At 38.0% G+C, this 27,100-nt stretch overlaps 1 protein-coding gene across 2 annotated transcripts in view; it reads left to right on the forward strand.

The window, feature by feature from the left end:
- ESRRG (estrogen related receptor gamma) overlaps window positions 1-27,100 on the forward strand; it is a 583,686-nt gene that overhangs the window by 519,474 nt on the left and 37,112 nt on the right. For both annotated transcript variants that reach the window (XM_065892087.1, XM_065892078.1), the window contains exons 4-5: window positions 3,965-4,075; window positions 7,705-7,866. In XM_065892087.1, the coding sequence (XP_065748159.1) occupies window positions 3,965-4,075; window positions 7,705-7,866 (273 nt within the window). The remainder of the gene's footprint in view (window positions 1-3,964; window positions 4,076-7,704; window positions 7,867-27,100) is intronic.

Here is a 27,100-nt window from a genome sequence, read left to right on the forward strand (position 1 = left end):
TATACATAGTAGCGTATATATGTGAAAATAGACTTCTTAATGATATCTGTATAGTATTGTTTTATCAGACCCTTTAAAATCACATTATTAAAGTTTCAGTGCATATATTATTATGACTCAGATGAATAAATCTGTTTATTTTCAAAGATGCACAGATAAAGAAGCTGGGTCCACATGTTTGAACACATAGCTTGGGCTGATTTAACTTTGAAACCTAGGTCACTTGTGTATTTCCGTGTTATATGATTGTCCTTGGGGGGAAAAAAACTGGTTTTACTGACTATGTTTTTTCTCCACCAGAACTGAATAAATTGGTGAATAATTTTAGTATGATGTAGAAGTAGTTGCAGGTGTGTTACTAGGATTTGAGTTCAAACATTTCACTGAGTATGAAGTCAGCTAAACTAAATCATTATCATCATCATGATGTCTCTAGAAGATGCATAAAAAGAAGATTTTCCAGATTTTGAAAAGAGGTTAAAAGCAGTATAAATATTTTCTACTTGAAATTGTTGATATTTGCCTATTTTTAACCCCCTAAAATGGGAATAAAACTTTCATATAAAAGTTATTATGATCTTTTAAAATATATCGACTCTAGAAATTTTTACCATTAATTGTTATCTAAACTTGGCAGGAACAATTTTTCTGTATGTTGACTGCCCGTCAACTTTCGCTACATAATTGTATTAATTATGTAGTATTAATATCTATTTTTTCCCTCTACAGTCATCTACTGAATACCATATACATAAAGTTATAAATCATAAATGAATGCTTTGTCCAACTGATCTTTATTTTAGGAAGTAAGAAAGCGTTAAGTCATGGCTTTTGTAAAAAAGTATTTGAATATTTAGAAACTGGATATATACGTAGGTGGTATGGATGGATGGTTGGATAGATAGTAGTTTATCTACCCACACACTGAAAGGAGGTGAGAGGGAGGGAAGAAAGCAAGAAAAAGAGGGAAAAGGAGAAAGAGAAAGCGAGAATGAACATAAGAGTGAGAACACTCCTTTAGATTTTGGAGGAGCACGTAAAAATAATATGAATATTTCAGTAATTCATTGTTCAAAGTTGAAAGGAAATGCACAGTAATAAAATTATTTCACAATACTTAAAGGATATATTCCTACAGATACAAAAAATATCCCATAATGCATAATAAAAATTCTGTCAATCAAGTATATGTATTTTTTCTTCATGATATTTAATAACTAGTTTTCAGTGTTGCACTTCTCCCATAAACTTGGGCCAGTTGGCTAAGCTGATTGGTGGCTTTAGTGTGATATAACTGTGTCAGAATTGTGTCCAGCCAAGACCTTGAATCCAGTCTTTCAGCCACAATCCTCTTCCATAGGCCTTCAGGATGGACGAAATCCATTGTCAGAAACTCACCAGCTCTGACTCCTGTGTTGGAAAATACACAGTGTATTGTTCAGTATTTGAGCATGTGAGGCTATATTGCTCATGGTGAACTCATGCCCTGACAGACACCAAAAGCAAAGTTTGGAGTCTACAAACCTAATCAAGATGCATTCTGTGAGCTTTTTTGGTTCCTTTTTTTTTTTTAATTTTTAAAATTTTTATTGGAGTATAGTTGATTTACAGTGTTGAATTAGTTCTGCTGTACAGCAAAGTGAATCAGTTATGCATATACATATATCCACTCTTTTTTAGATTCTTTTCTCATATAGGTCATTACAGAGTATGAGTAGAGTTCCCTGTGCTGTACAGTAGGTCCTTGTTGATTATCTGTTTTATATATAGTAGTGTGTGTATGTCAGGCTTTCTTGGTTCTAACAATTTCAGAGTTATTTTTAAATGTTTCCTCCTTTTTTTAGCCTTCGTCTGTCATTGTCTTTCTCTGTCTCTGTTTCATCCTGCCTTCTCTTCACACCTCTAACCATATCACATTAATGTTCACATTGCGTCGGAGCTGGATGCCAAATGTGTTATGGTACCACTTTTAGTTATATATGCTTTTAATTTTCTAAACTCTTATAATGGAAAATTTTAAATTCTTATAATGAAACAAATTTGAATGGATCTCAGATGAACAGACAAAATGTGACCACATTATATAAACTGGAAAAATACCCTGGAGAAAGAAAGAAATGAAAAAAGACAAAACACGACTAAAGGGGGGAAAAGAGGGAAGGTGTTAAACTTTAGTAAATTAAATATAGACACAATAAAAATTAGATAAACGAAGGAGTGGAACTCTAGGTGCAAAATTCCTCTAAAAGCGGCAGTCAAGAAATGTTTCTTCATGACTCACAAGCATTCTATTTTCACTGAATACTTAGAGACTGTACCTAAGCTCTTCGTTTTTTGATATTTGTTTGTCTAAACCTACTTACTTGCTCTTGAAGTTGCCTCCTGATGTCACTTAAACTCTGCTCTGATGTTTCAGTTTGACATTTCAGGGTTTATCTGGAACCAAGTGTATGTTTGTGTTTATCACTCAAAGGAAATCAACTCTTAAAGTAGTAGTAATATGAAAAGTTACGTGTTTCTTTAGCTCATGGATTGATAGTCATCTTTAACATATGAGTATATATATTCACCTTCAGGATTCACATAGAAATATATCAGCCTTTCCCAGACTGTTTCATATAATTCAGTTACCCCACAACTCACCTGTTCCACATGGTATTAACAAATGGTCCCAAAACAGGATCCTTGGTTAAATTGGTTTGCAAAACATTGCATAGGCTGTATCTCCCTCTGAGAGTTCTATTAGTTGCACGTTAAAGGCTCTGAGAGGGCCTTCAGTAAATTAACAATACTGAGGATACTGTTAAACCAAATCTATTTGCCGGACAGTTTGAGAAATATGAAAATATGTACAATGAATTACTTGGTTGTGAATTTATTAGTGGATAATGTTAATACTGTCTTATCAATTAAGGTACAATCTAAGACCACAAAGCGAATCTCTCACCTCTCTCTTACTCCCAAGTAATCTTCTCTTTATTTGATAAAGATTTATATGTTTCTATTCTAAACTTTACAATTACAGACTGGAAACCATGTTATTAACAAGCGCCCCTCCCCACTGCCCCATGTAAATGAAACATTTCTTTCTTTTTAATCCCTTTCTTTCCCTTTTGCCCCTTTCCCTAATGTTATAGATCCACTACCAGCAATACCTCCCTGAATCTTGACCCAGTCCATCACTCATGGGGAAAAAGTATTACTAAATGCCGGTCTACTTTCGCCTACTTTCTAGCTTCACGCTTCATCTCTGCCCTCCTAACAAATCCCTCCTTTGCCATCCTAGCCTCCTGAATTCTTTCAGGAATCTCCTCCTTCTAACCCGCGTTCAGTCCAAACCTGCTCTCAGTTTCCTCTCATTTGAAGGAAAATACAAACTTGTGCCAAAATGTAAAGAACATGCTCCTTCTGAGACATGTTGACTTAGAACACGGAACGATCCTCGCATCTCATCTTGTGTAGTAGGGTTCCAGCTCTCTACAACATGTAGGGGTTTTCAACTCAATTCAGTTCCACAGGTCCATGTGGAGTCCTCTGATAGACCGGCGTGGATTGAACAGCTCTGGGTCTACTGATCTACTCAAGCCCACACATTGAGCTCTCAGGGGTGACTGATGAAGAGGATACACGTTGCCAGCATCTTTAATTTGAGAAACCGTGTTAGCACCAAATTCCAGTTTCTTTGTATTAATTCTCAAGGAAAGGTGCCTTTCCTTTGGTATGTAGGTGACTCTGATGGCCTTGCATAAATGTCTCTCAGCTTGGTCATCTCTGCCAGGTTTGGTTTCCAACCTGTACCAGTCTTGGTTCAGCCGTCACTTTTTTACATTCCTCTCCTTCCCCTGGACCCTTCTGCAATCTACTCTCTGTTTACCTAGCACCCGTGGACGATAGTCTCTATGTATTTGATTGGTCTCAAAGGTAGTTACCTCAACAGTAAGGAAGTGCCTGTCTTTCCCCACAGGAGTGCGTCTTGACAGAGTACGTGGAGGTCGGCAGAAGTACAAGCGCAGAATAGATGCGGAGAACAGCCCGTACCTGAACCCTCAGTTGGTTCAGCCAGCCAAAAAGCCATGTAAGTACAGCAGACATGTCTGGCTTTCCAGCACACGACATCCTCCCAGCTGGCTCTAGGTACATCACTTCTGGCATGCCCATTCCTACTGACTCCAACGAGACTTCTCTTTGTTGGCGGGGGTGGGGAGATGTGGCTTTATTCCCAAGGATTGCCTTTGAAGAGCAACAACAACTCAGCTAATTATCTTTTTTTCCTGTGGTTTTCTCCCCCTCTACCTTTTTTTCACCTAGTCATTTTGTGGAAGCATAAGCATACCAAGGCATAGCTTATGTAGTGCGAATTTTACATTTACGGGTTATCTTTATTTTCAGAGGTACATAAAATGGATCGTACCATGATCATTAGTTCATTGGAGCTGTTAGTTTCAGATTTCACAAGAAAGTGATTTTTGTAGTTTCCACTAGCTAAATGAGTTTGTTCAACCTCCCAACGAAAATACATTAGGAGCCTCATTAATTTAGAGCTATAGAAGGTTAACACACTCGCTAGCAATAGATTAAAACAAGGATGGGCCCTACTGATAACAAGCATAGGTTGGTGGTTCCATTTCAGATGCCCTTATGGGCATTATGAATTGTTTTTTAAAAGCCCGTGGTTTGATCATGCCTGGCTGTAATCTGAAGCAATGGTAGGTACGTAGCTAAAATGCAAACCCCATTCTCTTTGTCATTAGCTAAAAAGAGCTAGAATGTAGATTGAGGCAGTTAACTGCGTTCCAGTTTCTGAAAAATCAGTTCATGGCTGTAGTGCAAAAGAGCTAACATTTTAGGATGTTTATGCATAGAGTTTATACGAGGCACTGAAAGTGCTTTGGTGGAAACAGTTCTCACATTTAGCTGTCTCTGTCTCAGAAGACACAACCAGCCCTCACCAGAGGAAGTTGCAGCCATAGAAGTTCTAGAAAAGACACGGGTACTTTTTGATCTGCTTTCGAGGGAAGAGAAGAAGTGTCCTCTTCTCATTCAGATTCTCCAGGAGGGGTCGCTGCATCCGTGTGAGCATATGGGCATCTGTTAAATACATAAAACAGACCCTGAACTGTAAATGAAAGGACACTTTAGCTATGTCAAAGGAAAAACAACCAGTTTTACATAAAATTGAAGCTTAAGTGAACATATGGCATGGTTTCCTTTTGCCTTTCCAAAAAACATTATGTTGATTATACCTTCAATTGTCCAATCTGGCATCTTCTCCTCAGCCTGCATAAGCTGTCTGGCATTCTGCAAATACAATCTAGGACTGCATTAGGCAGATTTTGCACATTAGAATAAAAAAACTTTCTGATAATACAATAAAGTGCAATAAACACTAATGCTTAATTTCATTAGAGGTTTCGTTTTCCTGGATTCACTAATATCCAGACTGGGCATTTCTCATTCATTTTATATGAAGTCGACTGACACCATTGATGATATCCTCTACCGAGAGAAAAATGAGCACCAGCCCACTCGTAAGTCCACAGGATGGATAAAGAAACGTCTATAGTTTTCGGCGTAAACCTGAGAAATTGGGAAGACACTTGTCAAGTACCTTTAAGAAGATGACAGCAATTTCAGTGAGCTCCATTTGTCTGAGATGAAAGAGGACTCCTAATAAATCATTACTCATTATCTTAAGGCCTCTGTGTTCATTTTCCTTAGTCTATCCAATTAGTGTATTTTGGTAACAAACATTTATAAAACTTAATTTTCAGATCCTGTCAGACAAATGTCAAGAGACCAGGCATGGGCTTTGCTCAGAAAGTGGCTGGGGGAGATTTCTGGAGCCTGACTGATTGTTTGCGTACTACAAAAGCCCAAGAATGAAAATTGGGTTCTATTGATTCTAATTAGGGAAACATTAAATAAGATTCACCTAGAAACAGTGCTGCCGGCTATTCCATTTTCTGAATGATAGGAATTTCTAAGCTTCCACCAAATTTCTCTGACCCCCTCCAGTCAGGTATCCAGTGGCTTGGGTAAAACAGGTTGCATTTTCCCTGTACTAAAAGGACTCGAATCACGATTTCCTTCCGTTACATTTTTGTACCCTTTATTACTGCATTTTCTTCTAATCCTGGGGATCTAGTAGTTGCTGAGAGGTTTTGCTGCATTGTCAGAGCAATGAAAGTGGAAACTTTTCCAAGCGTAGCTAAAAAACAGGGTGTTGTTTCGATAGCATATACGAGAAACAAATGTCATTCTCTTCAGATCCTACAAATTAAAAAAAAAAAAAGAATATTTGATTTTAATTTCTTTTCTAGAAAATACGATATTTGGGAATACTTCCTCCCAAATCTGTATTTTTAATTTGATAATAATTGAATATTACTGCCATTGAATGGTTATCTGTTGATAATTTGAAGTGAACAGAATTCATGTGGCAGTCATAGTAGTAAAAATTTTAAACTCTATCAGAAAAATTACAAATTATAGCTTGGGTAGGTATCCTTGTTATGTTGTTACAGCAGACAAAAAAAGAACTATGTTTTCAATTCTAAGGTATATGAAGTCTTTTCATTTTGAGTTAAAAAAGTTAAAAATGTATAGGGAAAGGCAAATGGTCTAGTAAACGTAGAGGAACCTTTGACTTCGCTCACAAAGATCGCATTTAATACCCTAGTTTTCTAGAGTAATAGGACACAGACATTGAAATATCTGAGTTTATTCTTAACTATTTGTATTTCCTCACTTAGAAGAAAGTATCAAATCTAAAGCTACGTGTAGAAATTGAAAGTGGGGCCAACAAGAAAAATCATTCTGTTAGCAAGGCTTTATAACCCCTTCCATAAACTCTCACATGGCCCTGAGCGATAAAACACATTTGATGTGATGCTTTCCATTTGTCTCTAGTGTTTATTTTATGAAGGATTTTAAAAACATATATCACAAATTTCAGACAGATAAATCTGAACCAGAGAATGAACTAAAGACAACAGATGAAAATAGAGGATTAAAGTATTAGACGCTCCAAAGAGGAAATACAGTCACATTTAAGTTGGAGTATTTTTCTGGAAGCTGACACTGGCTGTATTTGGAAGATGGGCCTGGTGTGTGGGGAGGGGGAGAAAGGCAAGTCGTTTGTATTGAATGCATCCCACAGAGACAGAGTTATACAGTCAGTAATTCACCCCGGCAGAAGGGCTCTGACCTTTGCTCCTCTTTAAAGGAATTAGGACAGTTAATGACTTTCATGCCCATTATGTCTATGGGCAGTAGGAGTTCTTTGCCTCCTGCATTATGTTCTATATTTCAGTGGCTTATGTGGATATTTATTTTAAAGCTGTTGTATGCTATTTAATCTGCTTCCCCAGATCCCACTTAAGAATCAAAGAGCAGACCCAGAAAGCCTCTAACTTCTCTTCTCTGTTTGCTATAAAAAATTTCATTACAGGACAGATGCTTCATTCCAGCAAAGGCAGGTAAAGCCAAGAAGAAACAAAGAACTATTACAACTGCTATGGGTTTTCCAGAACGCTGCTTAATATATATATGTTGAACCGTAAATGGAATATTTGGGGTTGATTATAGGTGTTTGTGGGGTGTTTTTGTTCTGTTTTTTGTTTTTGCTCAAAACACCACCTAGTTTAGAACGTGCGAAAGAGGGATGATGTAGTGATCTTGTAGCGCTCTGGTCTGATTCTGCAGATAACAAGATTGTCTCACATTTATTGGTGGCTGAACCGGAGAAGATCTATGCCATGCCCGACCCTACTGTTCCCGACAGTGACATCAAAGCCCTCACTACACTGTGCGACTTGGCCGATCGAGAATTGGTGGTTATCATTGGATGGGCGAAGCATATTCCAGGTACCTTTTCTGAAATGAAAAAGAAAAGTTTGCAATTAATTCCCTAAGCTTTATATGTTGATTTAGGCAAATTCACAATTTTCTCATTAGGATTTTACATTTTTATTTATTTATTTTAATTTGCTTTTTTATTTGTAGTTTTTAAATTAATTTATTGTCCTTGGCCACACTGCACGGCTTGTGAGAACTTAGTTCCCCCACCAGGGATTGAACCCAAACCATTGGCAGTGAAAGCACAGAGTCTTAACCACTGGACCACCAGGAAATTCCCGTTCATTAGGATTTTTTTAAACCTTTACATTTGTTTTTGTTATACTTAATTTAGTGCTTTCTTGTTCCTAATAGAATCATATGCCTTTTTAATAACTGTACCATCTTGAATGCTTGTTAATTATTTTTTCGCATATGAAGGTACTATTGCCAACCTAAGATAAAGAGAATATAACTTGTTAAAATATTTCTTTATTTTTTTAAAAAGTCCGAGTTTTCTCCTAAGGAAATACTTCTGTTTTTTCTTTTCACTTTAAATAAATGTTTATGAATTGGGGGCTTTAAGGCAGACAGCCTGGGTATAAGTCCTGCCTGGCCTGCCAATGGGACAACTTCCCAAGCTTGCTCTATCTTAGCTTCCTAAACCCTAAATAAAGCTATAATATCGTAATAAAAAAAAGTTTTTGTCAGGAGTAGTCTAGATACCTTTTTTCCTTTTAAAAATCACTTATTTTGTTGTTCATAGTGGCGATTTATACTGAATTGTTTTTCATATTTGCATATTGCTTTGGTTTACAATTAGATATTTACCATGAATTTATACATAAATTATGAAAATAAATGTTAAATTGACATTGTAAATATTCTCATATGGTGACTTAAGAGTAGTATTTCAGGTTTTTTTAAAAGTATTTATTTATTTATTTGATTGTGCTGGGTCTTAGTTGTGGCAGGCGGGCCTCTTAGTTGTGGCATGTGAACTCTTAGTTGCAGCATGCATGTGGGACCTAGTTCCCTGACCAGGGATCGAACCCGGGCCCCCTGCATTGGGAGTGCAGAGTCTTATCCACTGCGCCCCCAGGGAAGTCCCAAAAGTAGTATTTTAAAGTATCCAATTATTTTTCTCTCCAGGCCTGTCCTTAGATCCGTGAACATATACCTGATCACAGGGTTTAAGAATTTTAGTAGTCTACTTGAATTATTGTTTGTTTGAACTTTGATCTTCAAATAGTTTACAAACAAATTTTTGGACGATGAGCCGTGTTTCTCTGGTACAGTGAACTTATTTCTGTCTCCTTAAACTAGTTTGTCTTTATGCTTTGAATGCTACAGTAATTTCTTTAATCAAATTGATGGAAGTCCCTTTCCCAGCCCACACTGAAACCAATTTATCGGTCATGATACGCCAGCTATGTTGCTAACAGTCGTAACGAACTGTCAGGCGGTATCGCAGTGAAGCTAATTTGAAGTCATTAAGTGTGCGGCGTTCAGGCGACAATTTGTTGCAGTGCTTGGGAACACAGCTGACGTTTCTGAATGGCTTTGTTCACTGCAGTTCTAGATGAGGCCAAGCAAATTGTAAACTAATTTAAGCATCACTCTGTATTATACCGGTTACTTTGTCTTACACTGTTTGTTAATAAAGCACCCCCAATTAAGTCAAAACTAGTTTAAATAGGTGAGCTGGAGTGTATTCTTTGGAAGATACCTCCACAAGGGTCACTACATCTAAAAGAAAGATGAGAATTTGATTGTGTGGATAGCTGATTTGCATTTGGATTGTAATCATATCTATAAGGTTTTTAGAAAAAGCAAAAAAAAATCGAAATAGAATATGCTGAAAGATGGTGAGACATTGGAAATTGTAGCGGTGGAAACAACCAGAATTTACCTAAACAGTGTATGAAAACTTTTCTGGAAGGAAAGTGTTATGAAGGGTTTTAGAAAGAAACAAAACTAAGATATGTTGAAGTGTCCACAGATACTTTAAAAAATAATCAATATATATTATATCATTTACATTTATCCACACACACACAAGTACACAGACATACATACTCACAGATTTAAAATAGCATTATTCTAACCCAGGGTTTCTCAGTCTTGACGCAATTGATGTTTGGAACCAGATAATCTTTTGTTATGGGGCCTGTCCTGTTCCTTGTAGGGTATCTAGCAGCATCCTTGGTTTCTACCTATTAACATCCTTGAGTTGTAACAAACAAAAATGTCTTCACACATTGCCAGATGTCCTCTTGGGGGGGCAAAATCATGCCCCTCTTCCCCGGTTGAGACCCACTGTTCTAACCCAGGAATCAGATATTATTATCCTTAATTCAAAGATAGGGAGATCTGGGGCAGAGAGAGGTAAAAACACTTGCACAGGGCTTCCCTGGTGGCACAGTGGTTGAGAGTCCGCCTGCCGATGCAGGGGACACGGGTTCGTGCCCCGGTCCGGGAAGATCCCACGTGCCGCGGAGCGGCTGGGCCCGTGAGCCATGGCCGCTGAGCCTGCGCGTCCGGAGCCTGTGCTCTGCAACAGGAGAGGCCACGAATTCTGCCCAAGTTCTCCCTGAATTAAGAAATTGGTTAAGCCCATATTCTGTTATCGTACAGACATTCCATAATAACAATCAAGAAAAGTCAACGACTCCTGCTGCTGCTCTCTGGAAAGGAAAAGTCAGTGATAAATTTGTGGGTCCAGTTGTGTATCTAAGTAGAAATGTCAGCTTACAGAGGAACTTGTCACAGTAAAGGGGCTCTGGTGACCTTTGTGAAGACAGTAACTTTAAATAACTATGAGTAACAGCATTTCCAGTGGTGGAAACAATTGCTATACGATTATGTGTTCAGTCTTAAGCTGAGGCTTAGAATTGGTAGGGGCTGACGTTATTCTCTCTCCACAGCAAATGCCAGAGGAGGTTACTGTGCAATGATGATTCACAGCTCTGTTTTTCGTGATACCCGGAGGGTGTTTTAAATGACTGCAAGGAGTATGTTGGCTTTTCAGAGAGGGATTAGCAAAACACGAATTCACTGAAATGCCTTTAAGTTTCATAACAGTAAGTGTGCCGTGCAGTGTTCGGAGGTAGAAGTAAAAGATGCTGTGATACCAGCGTGCTGGTCTATATAGCCGGGTTCAGGGAGCCTGGGCACGGCAGCAACATGGAGCATGGGATGGGGAGGGGGTAAAGCCGAAGAGAATATAAAGATTAAAGTCTCATTTCTGCCTTGATAAAAGTAAAAATGTGTTTTTGATACCATGACCTAGTCCTCATAACTGGGGTTGGAGCTGGAATTAAAGCCAAATCAGAACGGAAATTTCACGTCTTAATCTTCACTTCAAAATTGTTTGTACTAAAATCCAAGCCTTTGCTCTCCTTATGCTCTCAGTTTGTGGAATCGCACACACACACACACACACACACACACACGCACACACACTTTTTAAAAATTAAGTTTAGCATATAAGATCAGATCAGTAGCCTTTCTGCACTCCTGGGAAGATACTTTTGTATACTTGCTTTTGCTACATAAAAAAGTGATAAATTCAACAAAAGAAAATATTGAAGAAGAATACATAGGGAGTGGGGTTTTTTTATCAGTAAATAGAATTTGTTGACTTACTTTAATAAATCACATAAATGGAAAAGTGTGTAGTTCGGAAACATGACCATACTTTATCTCTAGAAGCAAAAAGATCACAAGGGCTTTAGAAAATGCTTGACTTTAGTTGAAGGAGCATAAGGGCACCAGAACAGATGATGGTGCCCTAATAGCCCTTTTTAAGAATGACAGGGCCCCACCATTAGCATCCTTTTATATCCTTGGAAATTGCTCACGCCTCGCTTTTCTGGTTCCTATCTGCCTGACTCTTTTTTATTTCTCTTTCAATTTCGTCCGCGCTCGGATAAGCGCATGCTAACACAATATGATTGAGCTGTAAAATGGACCGCTGTCGCCTCTAATCTCTTTTATGTAGATACGGAGGTCCTGCACACTCCACTTCATTCTCTCTCCATTGTTGGCCTTTTTTTAGAATGGGCTGCCAAGTAATGGAGGCTCCGTCAAATATTAGAGCTAGGTTTCACAGGGTGTGATAAGACGATTATCAGCCCAGCAGTCAGACCTATTATTGTTCTTTGTGGTTGATTAAAATATTATTTTGTACTGTAACTTTGTTAGCAAAATGCAGAATGTGCTTCGTCAGATGGTGCTTAGAAAAGCATCACCCATATTAGCTGACCTATATAAGTGGCTTAAATATATTTATGGATCTTGCCAGACGGATGACTTTAAGAGAAAGGTATTTGAACAATTCAGTGAATGAATGTATGTTAGAAGTTGTTTTTTCCTTTATCAAATATGGCAGATTATCAGGTGGGCTTGTTTATTTTTGACATGACAGATCGAACAGTTACCTGCTGAAGAAGAAGGACTCCATTCAAGTTTGGAGCCTCTTAGTGACATTTTTAAAACAGGAAAAATAACACAAAAAAACTATAGTTTTTCTTCATACCAAGTGAAGGCAGGAACTATTAAGCTCAAAAAGAAAACCACACTCGGAAGAGATGTGATAAAACAGTCTTTATGTATAGTTATTCATGTAAGAAACAGAAGTCTAAAGTATAGAAACCAGTATTCTCCATTTATTCTGAAACATTTTTTCTAAAACGTTCACTTAGGAAAATGTATTAAAACTTGCTCAGCGAGTTGGCTTTTTCTAGTTTTCTCGACAGAAGTACTTAGAATTTTCTATAAATGACAGAAATCTCTAAAGAACATGGATAAACTATTTCTATATATTAGGATATAAATTTTGTGAGAGAATACCCAAGAGTATTTTGAACTAATATTTATGGCTAATGATACTGTTTAAAGACATATTTATTGTTCCAATGCATTTTACGTAGAGATCCATTTTTTAGATTGTATCATTCCCCAGGCAAAGTTGTGAAGGTTTTGTTTTTTAACTGCCCATTACTTATCTTAAACTGCTGGCACCATTACATGATTGTGACGTGTGAAAAAGCACAAAAAATTGTGGTGGAAATAATTACTGTAAGATTATGTTTCCATTTGTAACACCAAGGTAAGTTTTCATGTGTATGCATGTGATTATGGTTTCACATGCAGGAAACGGCATAGTTAACTAAGAGAGTTATGTTATATATAAAAAGGATCTAATATGCTGTTTCGTTTCTATATCATTGGCACTTGAAAAATGTACTATTGATTAGTTGATTAAAAATATGCACAGCACAAAACTATTAATTGGCTCTGCGGCTCCGCCCTCCACCCCATGGTATAACTGAATTTACGCGTAGTTGTAATTTCTACTTTGCTACAAGTGAATTAAAGCGATTACAGCTCTTTTCTCAGGATTAATTTTTCTTATATGCATGTAACTTAATGATTTCAGAACTGTGAAGTCATTGAGTCTTTTAGTTAAGTGGAGAAATTTTTTTTTTTTTTGCGGTACACGGGCCTCTCACTGCCGTGGCCTCTCCCGTTGCGGAGCACAGGCTCCTCCGGATGCGCAGGCTCAGCGGCCATGGCTCACGGGCCCAGCCGCTCCGTGGCATGTGGGATCTTCCCGGACCGGGGCACGAACCCGTGTCCCCTGCATCGGCAGGCGGACTCTCAACCACTGTGCCACCAGGGAAGTCCCAAGTGGAGAAATTTTAAATTTAAGATCCAATGCCTTGGCACTTAGTAAGACTATTTAAATTACAACTATATTCAATTATCAGATAGTTGGAAGTTATGTTTAATGCACCTGGGAGTTGTATACCTGTGTACCGGTAGTTGTGGTTTATAAAAGGTAGAATAATTCTGAAAGTAAAATCAGAAAACCTGAGCTTGTATATAGTTGAGTAATATTTTGTAAGTTATGTAATTGGTCTGGCCATGAGTTATATTGTGAAAATTAAATGAGGAAAAAAAACACACATGCAAATTATACACATATGCATAATTAATTTGCAAATTATCAAGAATGATCTAAAAACGTAAAATATTCAGTGTTCATTTTAGTGCCTAAGAGATTGTGCATAGATTGTCATTTTATTGTAATTAGAGCCAAGTGATCCAAAAAGTTAGTATTCATAAGAGCTATTTCAAAAAATATTCAGAACAAACATCCATTATAATAGAAAGGGAGGGAAAGGTTATTTAACCAAGAGGATCACTGTATGGATATTGCCATCACTCTGTGCTAGGCGAACAAGACCATTAGCTTCTAGATAGTCAGGTTCGTCCTCCTCGGCCACACCTGAAATAACTGAACGTTTATCAGTTTCTGAAGTCACGATTGTGATATGGAGAAAGGAACAAGTTGAAAACTATGTTGTGAAAAAAATAATCTGAAAGATCCCCTACAGGCTTGTTCATTTTCTGCAGCTACCCTTGCTAGAAAGGCCAAAGACCAACAAAGAAGGTTTGAGGTTTCCCAGACAGAGACCTGGTTCAAGAGACACCCCCAAATGTTATTAAAGATGCCCACAAAGACCTCTCCACACCATTCAGTGCCATTGTTTGTGACCTGATGCACAGTGCCGTCACCATGCTGAATTACCTGTGCTCACGTAAGCTCTGTTCCAGTATTCTGGTCCATTCCTAGGTATCCCCCAAATATATCTGCCATCCATTCGTCGTCATGCCACTGTGTACCTCTGATCCACAAGGAATCATGATTTCATAGCAGTCATGAATACAATTTAAGTATTTGAGTGTCTGCTGTGGACCTGATACTATGCTAGGTACTGTGGGGCTTATTCAAGCTACAGGTGACCTGATCTCCACCCTGAATCATGGATCTGTGTCTGCATAAATATCTGTGCATACGTATGTGCATTGTTATGTGGTAATCTTCTTTTTTGTGCGATTAAGCTTTCAATACAAAAACAACTAACATCGGTAGAGTTTATTATTGTTTACAAAGCACTTTCACGAACTTTTACTTGATGTCCATAACAATTCAGTTGTTTAACTCTTATTATCCCCTAGAGTCAGGAAGTTTGATTCACACATGGTTCAAGTGTTACTTGAACCATGGAATATTTAACTTAAATGACTTTTTACCAGTAGCTTCAGTAGGTCCTTCTCCCCTATCCTCCTCTACTTCCCCGTACATCTTTTGTCATTTGTTCCAGATTACCTACCTGCCTTTCATACAAGTTTAGGCAAATGGAACAATATTTGCCCTGTCTTTAAATATTGTCTCCACATTTATAAAATGAAGGAGAATTGAATCAAAGAGGAAATGTATGACACACCTTTAAAATCAATAAAAATCAAGGTGGTTGATAGTGTGCCCTTTATATCCCTGATCACAAATTTTAATGAAACAAGGTGATCACTGTGTAGCTACTCAGCTGAATGGTTGGAAAAGTTTTTAAATGATTGGTTGCTAAAATTGAAGGCTCTTCCTCCCCAATTCTGTTCAGATTCACTGGGTTGAATATTTCTCTATTCATCAAGTCCTAAAAGATGGTATCATTTTCAGGCAAGTAATTGTAATCACGAAACTCTTTTGAATGATAAGGTGACAGGATGAGTCTCATCATTCGGTTCACTATATATATCAGAAGCCTGAACAAACCTGCACTCTACCTGAGGGTTATCAAAATATTGACATCCCATAGACCTGGCCCAGCTCATATCTTTCTGTTCTGGAATTCTGTTTGTTCATAGAGCTGTTACTTCTGACTTTTAGGTTCTTCTCGAGGCTACTTGATGAGTTCGAGAGAAAGACTTCTGTGTCTTGTGAAAAGAATTCTATATGGAAGCTGATTTAATTAGCATAACCCATATATGCTTAAATGGTTCGTTAAAATATTTTTCCACCTCTAAAAGAAGAATTGGAGAGAGAAGTTTAAACGTGATGCTGGCGTGTTTTGTTTCTCCCTCTGCTCCTCTTTGACCCTCTCTCCATCCCTAATCCCACCTCCCTCCCGTGGGCTGGTCACACGTTTTCCCCTGCGTCCCCCTTGCTCTGCCTCAGCCAATCTCCAAATGAATGCATGTCTATCGTGGCCTTGGCTTTGGCACTCTGGATATATTGATTAATAGTTGCCCTAAGCTCCTTTTAGCAAATCAAATTTTCACTTTTAGCAAGGATTTCGCCTCTGATTTATTCAGCAAAGTGAAATGCACTAAATTGACTTTGACATTCAGGGAAAATGGCTGAAAAACAAAGAGCAGAGGAAAGAGATATAAATTGTGTGGCAGCTGGAGACTTCAAGCATCCGAGGAACAGTTTTCTGTGGAATACAGAGTAATTTGAAAGCACACAGAGAAGTGGTTTCTTCAAAAAATGAAAAAAAATGCTGAGTTTTCTTTTTGAATGAGGGTGTATTACTCAGCTGAACTCAGAATTTCTGGTACAATGCATTATATTCTGTAGATAAAAATAGCTGCGTAATCCAAGATTGCCTATATCTAAATGAGTTTATGAAAGCTAGGACATAACCTAATTACACTGGAAAAAAGAAATAGTCAAGTCATCCCACATGAAATAGAATAGTTAATGTGAAAGTGTAAGTGCTGTGTAGTAGTGTGTGTGTGTGTGTGTGTGTGTGTGTTGTAAAGGATGGAGCTTTTTCATCACCATAAAAAGAATTTGAAATAATTTTGGATCACAAGCCTCAGAAAAGCCATGTAACTTTGCTCTTCTGTTTGCCTTTTTTCCCCAAGAATGTTTGCCTTGGCTGTATTCCTTAATGTGACTAAGTCAGCCTACTTCCTTGTTAGACCAAGGTTCGGTGAATAAGTGACCATCAGGTTCAAGATACAAAGTGCGGTTCTGATGCATAAAAAGAAATGGTGCTGATGTAGATGAAGCAAAGAGGAAAGGGGGTTGAACTGAATTCACTGTGGACACTTGGGGAGGAATGAAAGGTGTGAGGACGACTGAGGAGTAGTTTTGATGTTGGATCTCGGATCTCGTAGACTGTTGAATTGCCTCCGCCGAGGGGGGTTATCAGAGGGGTGGAAGGAGAAGGGGGAGGGGAAATCTACAGAAGGAATTTGCTGTTCATTTACCTTTTTGCTCTTCCGTGTGAATTTTCCTTATTAACCAAAGTCAGGGTCCACACAGTCAAGGCACTGCCCTCCCTTTGACTATACTTTTTCATTATTCTCTTTCTTTTCATTTTCAACAAATCAGTGTCCAAAGTGACCCAAGCCATCCACATCAGTGGCATCTTACCAATCAGATAATATTTTTAACATTATACCAAACATGTCCCCAGGAATAGAATTTCCCTAACGCCAAGCTGCTTCCTCCCCAGTTCAGGCCACTTTTCAACCTTCATAAATGATTCTTAGAAGAACCCAATTAGGAGAATGTATTTAACCTGCTAAAAATCCCTTTAATTGACCAAACTTTCTAAGAAGCTTATGGTATATGATAAACAGATATAATACCTCCATTTGTTTATAAATACCTTGATATTTCTCTTAAGCAAAAAAATTTCTTGGTTTATCCCCAGAAAAGAAAAAAAACAAACTACGATTTTCTCAGAAGCAATCAACCACTTTTATTTTTTATTTATTTTTGCCAGGTTATATATATTTTTTCCTCCACCAAGAATCAGGAATGACGTACAAAGTACACAAACCCCAAGTCAAAGGGATATTCAGCTTTCATTTTATACTTGGATCTCTTAATGTGAAATTCTGTGCTATTATTATATGAGTTAAAAGTACTAATGCATCGTAGTTTAGTTAAAGAGAAACATATAGTGGGTAAGTAGCACCTCTTGGTAATTCTAAGCTCTAGAGTTAATTCAACTTAGTTCATCCCACAATTTTACATGTCTCCATTTAACCACAGAACTTTGCTTCCAATAAGGAAATTATATTTCCATTGCCAGAATGGGCAATTAAGTCCTCACTACATATTGTTAATATTATAAAATCAAGAAGGGGAAAGGACCAGTTTCTTCCACTGGATTCAGATTAAGCCAGTGGATGACCAGCCGTCTAGGTCAGCAACACAGCCTGTATGGATTTAGAGAGTCATCGGAGCCCAGTGAAACACCGTAATTCCAGGGGTGTCTCTGAAGAGCAGCTCCCTCCTCTCTGTATGAAGGGGGCTTCACACCTGCTTAACCTACATTAGGGAAGGATTAATTCCCTGAAGTGCTGGGCCCCCTCAGCCAGGCGGCATGTTTATGGCAGGGCACATGGTAGCCTGGACTGAGGAGGGAGAGAGGGAGAAGGAACAGCTGTGGGTTCAAGGAAGGACTGATTCCTCCTGACATGGTCAGCACTTTAGGAAAAAGAACAGTCCAGCTCGACTTAATCTTGTGATTTTCTGTGTCATGGCAGAGCCCAGTCTGCATTGCAGACTTGTAAACGTAAAAGAGGAATACCCTCCCAAAGGTCCTTTCAACTGTGCATATTACTCAGATTAACCTTTTGTGGAAAAGCATGGAATCTCTACTTAAACATTTCAGATTTATTTCTGTGAATGGCTGTGATATTGAAGCAAAGTGCTATATGATAGATTTTCCCAAACTTTAAAAAATATGGTTGCTTACTCAGAAACATGCCTACAGGAAGTTTTTTGACACCCTTTTAAAAATAAATGGAAGGATAGCAAATAGAGATCTCTTTCTTTAAAAATTAATTCTTGGATGATAGAACCAGAATGAACCTTAGAATTCAATTGCTAGAACTTCTCATTTTAAGAGGATATTGCAGTGGGTAGTGTACCATCCTTGGAGTTAGAGACCATGGTTCAAATTCTGATATTGCTTCATGCCATGAACTAAGTTTGCTTATGTATAAGATGGGGATGATAATAATAAAGTGACCAACTTGATAGGCTACTGGGACAATTCAGGGAGTTAACGTATGTAAAGTGCCCAATCCAATCTTTTAATTGCTAAGTGTTCAGTAAATGTTAAATGCCTTTATTTGCACATTCACTTCCAGATAAAAACGTTGAAGGCCAGAAAAACTGAATGACTTACCCAAGGTCATGAGCTACTCAGGACATAGTTGAGACTAAAACTCAGTCATCTAACAGTTGAGCACTGTTGATATTTATCATCGTCACCACCAGTTTTTCAGAAAAGAGTATATCTTCTTATGCATAGTATTAAATATTAGCAAGTTATCCTCTTTGTTCTATATTATACCACATTATATTACATCATATATAAACATGCACATATTTATATGGACAGCATATTTTTTGAAGATAGACCAGTAGTGAAAATGTTATAGAAAAGTTATTTTGGTATATTTTAAGTTGTGCACCCCAAATTATAAGTAATAGACCCATCTTTCTTTTGTTATTCTTTGATATAGCTTGGCTATAATATCTGGATATTTCAGATCAAACTCCTTTCTGAAGAATTATTAATCTAAAGGTATAGCTCAGAATCTTTCTGTTTCACGCAGGGGGATATTATAGTAGAGAGAATTCCTTCACTGAGGCTTGAGGTTGGGAAACATAGCCAACAGCTTAAAGTGGCCAAGAGTTTCTCAATGGAGGATCTTGATACAGAGCTAAGTGTCTAGATAACATAAAGACAAAGTAACAGGAATACATGAGGTGCACCTTATATATAAAGCATCTCTGAATACTTGCTGTGTAAATATATGTGATGCTATCTCTGAAGACAATGTCACTGACAGATCAGTATATAACGTTTGATTAAAATTAGCTTGTAGATAATCCATGGATTTTAATTAATCTGGTCAGTTATCCAACCCAGTATACTCAGTGAGGATTTTAGGTTCTCACATTTCTGTATGTGCCATGAAAGTCTAAGTCAAATTTCCAAGGCAATTTTTTTACAGTTCGAATAGAATTATTTATTATTTAATGTGAATCTGACCATACTGTATTCTTGTAGTTTAATAAATTTCGTATGGGCTGAAGATGGATGACGTGGTTATCTTTGAAACATCAACTATGATCATTTTTGAGATATCTGAATATGGTAGTAGGTTCTCTAGATTCAATTTGACTTTTTTTGCACACTTTGTAATATTCAGTTCCCCACCAAAAATACCGTGTGTAATATATTTTTGTAGCAAGCTAATACCTATTCACTCGTGCACTGAACAAAAAATATATATTAAAAGCCTACTCTGTGGTAGGCCTTATACTAAAGTTCTGTTTTAGGGAGACTGTCTCTGTCATTATTATATGACTTTGAGGCATAGTTGATCTATTATCAAAACACTTTTTGAATTTTTGTCTCAAGAATGGGTGCTTTGCAGCTCACTCAGGATCATGGTTTCTATTTTTCCGTCACACACGTACTCAAGAGTCTTGAAGGAATGCTTTGAGAATGATCAAAGTCAGGTGTCAACCACACCTCCTGGTCCAGTATTTCAGAGTTTCCCACTCTGTAGCTCCCCTCCCTGTATTCTGGATATCAGTGATATTCTAGGGAATAAACTGAGGGCCAGCAGCTGCCTGACAGGGTTTTTATGCTCTTTTCAAGCCATGTATGTGTGGTTGTTCTGAACCCACTTGGATTTTACGTGGTTAAACTATCTCAGAAACAGAGTCTCTGTATGAGTAGAGGCCTGCTTACTGCATGAAGGAAGATGGCAGTATTTTTTACTTTAAGGAAAGGTTCTTCATGTACTTTGAAGAGAGATTAAGAATATGGGAATAGAGAGCTGATTACAGCGAGAGCTTTTCTCAGGATTGTTAAGGTCGTGTGGCATCTCCTGCCATTAACGTTTGTTCTCGCGTGCAACAGCACAGTTCAGGGGTGTGGGCTCCATGCTGCATCTGTACTTGGCTTGTTATCCTCTTATCAAGCTCTTAGCATCCCTTTGTTTATTTGAGACGACAGGAAGACGGTGTAAAGGCTGCTTAGTCAGGGATATCAGCCTTGTTGGCAGGGGAGTGATTGCCAGTTGAAAAACAAGGCATTATTGCTCATTTTTTCCCTCTTATTAGTTTGATTACATTTGCAAATCAAATCAATCCATCAGACATGATCAGGCCTCGTCCGCATTTTAAGGAATAGTAATCTCCGTCTAATAAGATGCAAATGTGTCACATCGGTAAGTAACCAATAAATCATCGTCTTGTCTTTGGCAATCATTAAATATCAGAACCAACAGTCAATTTTTAGTATTTTCAATTTGCGATATGCCGCTGGAATATAAAGATAGATGGACGTAATTACACAAACCAAACACTATTTCAGTTCATTCCAGACAGCAAATTTAGTGGAAGGTATAACTGGCTTGTCATCACATTACATTATCCCTAGCGGTTCATGCAAAGTTCACAGACGAGCTTCAAATGGACATTGCTTTTTTTCAACTTCTAGCAACGTCCGTACAATGGCAATCAAACTTTGATGTAAGGACTTGCATTGACTTCCGCATGGCTGTTATAGTCAGATGCCAGTATGACAGGAAACATATGCTCTCTCCCATCAGACACTGCTGGTAGTGCCAGCTCCAATCTTCTAGATTTTCGATTAAAAAGAAAATGAACTCACGAATGTGAAAATAAAGGAAAACAAAAACAACCAAGAACTCTTCAGATGATTTATGCCATCCACATCTCTTTGGACAGTTTCCCTCAGGGGGAAAAAGTGGACAAAAACTTTGTTTTTCTAAGTTTCACATCTTTAGAGCCTCTCTGTTTGGGCAACGTATTCTTTTCACCTAAGTGGCTCTTTGCGAAGATGTGCATGTTTGCAGTGCCCTGATATGATCCAGGAAGAAAGGGTGTGTTGATTCGGGGCACAATAGGGAAATGTCTCTCTCTCTCTCTCTCTCTCTATATATATATATATGTGTATATATAAAATGTTATAATTCAAAGGACATGAAATGAACTTGTTTGGATGGAATATCTGATCTGAATGTCTTTTCCCTAATTATACTTGCTTAGCAACTCGGTAACTTCTGATGAACTGTGACAATTGCCCATTCATTCATCCACAGAAACTGTCTTACCATAAATGCAAGACCCCACCTCCCAATCCCTCTCGGCTCTATTTATCTCAATGCAATCAGTAGGCATACTTTTCCATCCTTTCCCAATATTTTTCTCTTGTCCAATTCTCTTTCTTCTGAGTGCTCATATAAAAAGCTCTTTTACGTCATTGATCTGATGACATTTAAAAGTTGCAACATTTTCTCTTTGATTTTGGTTTGTTGTTAACCTCATCTCCAGTTACAGCCATCACTTTGGTTCTTTCTCTTTCTTCTCTGCAAAAGTCATTTGCCTTCTCAGTGTAAGTTGCTAAATAGGACGTGAAAGTCATCCTATGAGGATGACAGGTCATCTCTATGACCTTGATGCACCTGCTACTTATTTTGATGGCATTTCCAATCATCACTGACTGATTCCAGTTGATCTTGACAGATTTATCATAGGCTTTATATTTAGAACTTAGAGCTTAAGATTTGGCAATGCCAGTCCTTTGGCCTACTAGATTTCCTTATTTGCCATGAGAAGAGCAAACTCTTGGGAATATTAGTTAATAAGGTCTCTTATTTAAAGTTAACAAAATTGAATTTTGACCACGTGACTTATTTATTGTAAACGTGTTGGGTACCTTTATGGTAATCACTCTCCTAGACAGTGGAATACAAAAGTAAACAGAGCAGAGATGGTCACACGGTCGTAAGGCTCAGAATCTTTTGAGGGACACAGACAAGCAAAGAGACAATTATAATGTGGTGTTCTAAGTGCATTGATGGGACAACACAGCATACTAGGGGTACCACATGGCGGGAACCCTAACTTCGGGAATCAGGGAAGGCCTCTCGAAGGCTTGAAGGCTTCTTGTGTAGATAATCCAGAGAAGATAAATGCATAGGGCAGGTATCAAGAAGTGTAGATAATCCAGAGACGATAAATGCATAGGGCAGGTATCAAGAAGTGTAGATAATCCAGAGAAGATAAATGCATAGGGCAGGTATCAAGACGTTTTAGGTGAGCATTACCTTCCTTCTGTTAATAAAACCAGTCGTTGTAGGTTAAACAGGCCCATTTTCAGTACCTCTGCCCATTTGTTAGCAGGACTGGAGAACATCATTCATTGACGTACAAAGAACATTCTTTCAGATTTTAAGAAATTATAATATAGAAGCTGATTAGACTTTGATTTTAGACAGCACAGCAGCTTTCAACTTTAGACCATGAAAACATGCAGCAGTAGCTTGAGGTAGTGGTCAAGACAACTTTTCAAATCAGCAAAATCGATTTTTTAAATGTGTCACGTATATGCCTGCGGGATGCACTCTCCATGGCCATACATCCGGGCAGGCAAAACAGACTATCCCTTGACGAAAACCATTTTAGGCCGCTTCTGCAACCCTTCCTATCTCCGTATCCTTTCAAAGTTAGTCGATTTCCAGCAGCCTTTCCCTTTCTGCAAAACTGTTGTGAATTTTGAAAATACAGCTCTGCTCTTTCCAGACGATTGTTTGGCCAGCCAGCACATGCAGCTCAAGGAACCCCATACAGAGCGGCGTCGCCAGGAACCCCTATGAGTTACAGCTGAGGAAAGCCGTACAGCTCATGCCTTTGAAGCTTTGTACCAGAACCTTATGCTCTCTCTAACCGATTTACATACCACCATGGTATGTTTAATTTGCTTTTTCATCAAATCAATAATGGGTCTAATTGAAAAAATTGGCAGTGCTACGTGCCACCTAAGTACTGATCTCAGTGTTTGCCGGCTAACGGCAACCTCGCGCATCTCTGCGTACGACACCTGTGTTATTGGTGAGCTTCCGCTCCTAATGCGTGCAAAAACAAACATTAATACAGGTGGAGCACCTGCACCAATTGATCACTATGCTATGAGAATTAATCACCTGGCTTTCATCTCGAAGAATAAAATTTACATCTTTAATGTATGAAATGTATCAACACGCACGCTTGCACCATCGACTTCGGGTAATGTCAGCAGCAGAGCACATAGAGCCCCGTTCAGATGTGTTCCCCTGGACATTTGGACCTGGCTGTGTAAATTCGGAGCCAGGTTTTAAGCACTTGATAGGTGTTTTTAAAATTTAGATTTGAGACTTTTGGGTGAATAGTAATAGGAAAATACTGGAAGAGTAAGATTCAACCTAAAGGACTACCACTTTGAACTCTGGAAATCTGCCTTCAAAAACAGTATGATGACACTTTTGAGGCTGAATTTTATTTTCTCGTCCCAATCTAGGATGGGTTTTGGCAACATCATCATCGTCATGGAGCTACATTCATTGAGCACTTACTAGGTGCCAGGCGCAGTGCTCATTGTTTTGTATACATCGTCTCAGTTATTCTTCAAAGCAACCCTATAACTGAGGATCACCTCTGACACCATTTTTTTTTTTTTTAACCATCTTTATTGGGGTATAATTGCTTTACAATGGTGTGTTAGTTTCTGCTTTATAACAAAGTGAATCAGCTATACATATACATATGTTCCCATATGTCTTCCCTCTTGCGTCTCCCTCCCTCCCACTCTCCCCATCCCACCCCTCCAGGCTGTCCCAAAGCCCCGAGCTAATATCCCTGTGCCTTGCGGCTGCTTCCCCCTAGCTATCTACCTTACTACGTTTGTTAGTGTGTATATGTCCATAACTCTCTCTCTCCCTGTCAAAGCTCACCCTTCCCCCTCTCCATATCCTCAAGTCCGTTCTCCAGTAGGTCTGCGTCTTTATTCCTGTCTTACCCCTAGGTTCTTCATGACATTTTTTTTCCTTAAATTCCATATATATGTGTTAGCATACGGTATTTGCTGACACCATTTTTTTAAAATTGAGGTGTAGTTGATTTACAATACTGTGTTAGTTTCAGGTGTAGAGCAAAGTGATTCGGTATTTTTGCAGATTACATTCCATTATAGGTTATTACGAGATATTGGGTATAAGTCCCTGTGCTATACAGTAAATCCTCATTGTTTATCATATAGTATTTTTTATCTGTTAATACCATACCCCCAATTTTTCCCTTCCCCCCTCCACTTTGGTAACCACAAGTTTGTTTTCTATGTCTATGAGTCTGTTTCTGTTTTGTATGTAGATTCATTGGCATTATTTTTTAGATTCCATATATAAGTGATATCATATAATATTTGTCTTTGTCTGACTTATTTCACTAAGCATAATATTCTCTAGCTCCATCTGTGTTGCTGGAAGTATCACTAGTTCATGTTTTATGGCTGAGTGGTATTCCATTATATAATATTCCATTCCCCTTGTCGATTGGACACCATTTTATAATTGAGAAAATTGAAGCTTAGAGAAGTCAAACAACTTGCCTGAGACCATGAAGCTACTAAAATAGAGACGATGAGTCTGAAATTCAGGTCTGCATTCAAAACCCTGATTTTTATCTACTATGCTAACACAAATTCCTGGTATAAACTAATTCATTTTTTTACGTTCCAAACTGATTTTTTTGTTTAGCACAATGGGACCCTCAAAGACTTCTGCTGGCAAAACAGATTTCATGGGTGCATCCCAATAATGTTGATTTGATAGTTATTACAGAACTGGCTACATAGTTGGTGGGGTTCAGTGCAAAATGAAAATGCAGAACCTGTGGATTAAGAATTTCAAGATGACAACAGCAGAGCATCCAACTACATGCGGCTCCCTGCACAGAGCACACACCCATGAAGCAGGCCTAGTATTGCCCGGAGAGACAGAAACTTTGCTTGGGGACAAGTTTGGCAAATAGAGGAGTCCCTCTTATTCAAGTCTCTGGTTGGGCCTGGGAAAATGCTACGTGGACCGAGACGAGCTATATTTGATACCATGATTCCCAACAACTAATTAGTCACTTAGGAAGGAAAGGAGGTTTTTTCATCATCCCTAACCAATGGTCCCCACCCAGGGGCAATTTTGCCTCGTGGGGAACATTTGGCAGTGACTGGGGACATTTTGATTGTCACAGTCAGGGAAACAACAGGGAAGGAGGAGCATCTAGTGTAGAGAGGCCAGGGATGCTGCTCCATGTTCTACAATTCACGGGACATCCCCCCACACCTTGCCCCTCAACAAAGAATTTTTCAGCCTAAAATACCGGTAGTGTTGGAATTGAGAAACCTGTTGTAAACCCTCACACTCATAAGGTTTTTGAGTTTAGTATTCAGTTTTGCAAATCTCATAAATGGATACGTAAATAAATACGGTAGCTTTATTACCAAAGAGAAGGCCTCATTTCCCAAGAAGCCACATTCATCCACAAGATCAATACATATTTATTGGGGAGACCAGGTGCGTTTGCACCAGCGTTTTGTGGCCAAGCCATAAGTTTATCCTTAGTGTTTAAAAATAAATCAGAAAGGTTCGTGAACTCTGAAAAGTGACTATGACATATTTGAATTAAGAACTTTCTTGAAAATTTCATTGGAGATATTTATTATGTGGCTAATTACACATTCACATATAATGGTGAGAAAGGAGCCATTATAGCACATCCAATAAGCAATATGCATTTTAACAAATATATAAATATGTATTTATTCATCGAACAGAAACAGTTTCTGAGTTACTTGGAAGTAAATAGTGTTTATAAATTTTTATAAAAATGTATAAATATTCAGTGGTAAATATTCTAAGCACTCAAGTCAATGCTATGTATATTTAAAGACATTTTAGTTTTTGACAGAGATTCCTTTCATATGAACTTATACAGATAATTTCAGAATAACTGTAAAGATGTTAATATTAATCTAGACACCCTTAAAATTGGTGAGTTGGGGTGGATATGTCATAAGCTTGTCAATGAGTTATATAAAGTCTATATAAAACCTTTATATGTAAATGTATTGTTTTGTTGCATAAATACTTTGGCAGTTACTCTTATACATGCGTGAGTCTATATAATTCAACTCTTACCGGCATTTTTTAATTCTTAAACTGTTTTTCTAATCATTTCAGAGGAAAAACAATGAACCATAATATCCATATTTTCACACAGAAATTTCCGCTTAAGTAAATTTTATGTCACTATCTTTCCACTCAGTTTCTCTCCATCTAGGGATAATATATCAAATTTTGAACAGCCCAACTCCCTATAGCATAATTGAAAACAAACAGAAAAAAAATGTTCTGGGTAATTTCCAAAGGTATTGTAATTGTAAAGTCCCTCAGTCCCTCACTCATAGGCTATTCAACCCTTTCTATGAACCATTCTAACTACCTTAACTCTTCTGATACGTAGCAAATTTCTGGAGAGATTGACGCCAAAGGGAATCCTATGGATGGCAATAGAAAGTGAGAGTCTGCAGGC

This window comes from Phocoena phocoena, chromosome 1, assembly GCF_963924675.1.
Source record: "Phocoena phocoena chromosome 1, mPhoPho1.1, whole genome shotgun sequence".
Lineage (NCBI taxonomy): Eukaryota > Metazoa > Chordata > Mammalia > Artiodactyla > Phocoenidae > Phocoena > Phocoena phocoena.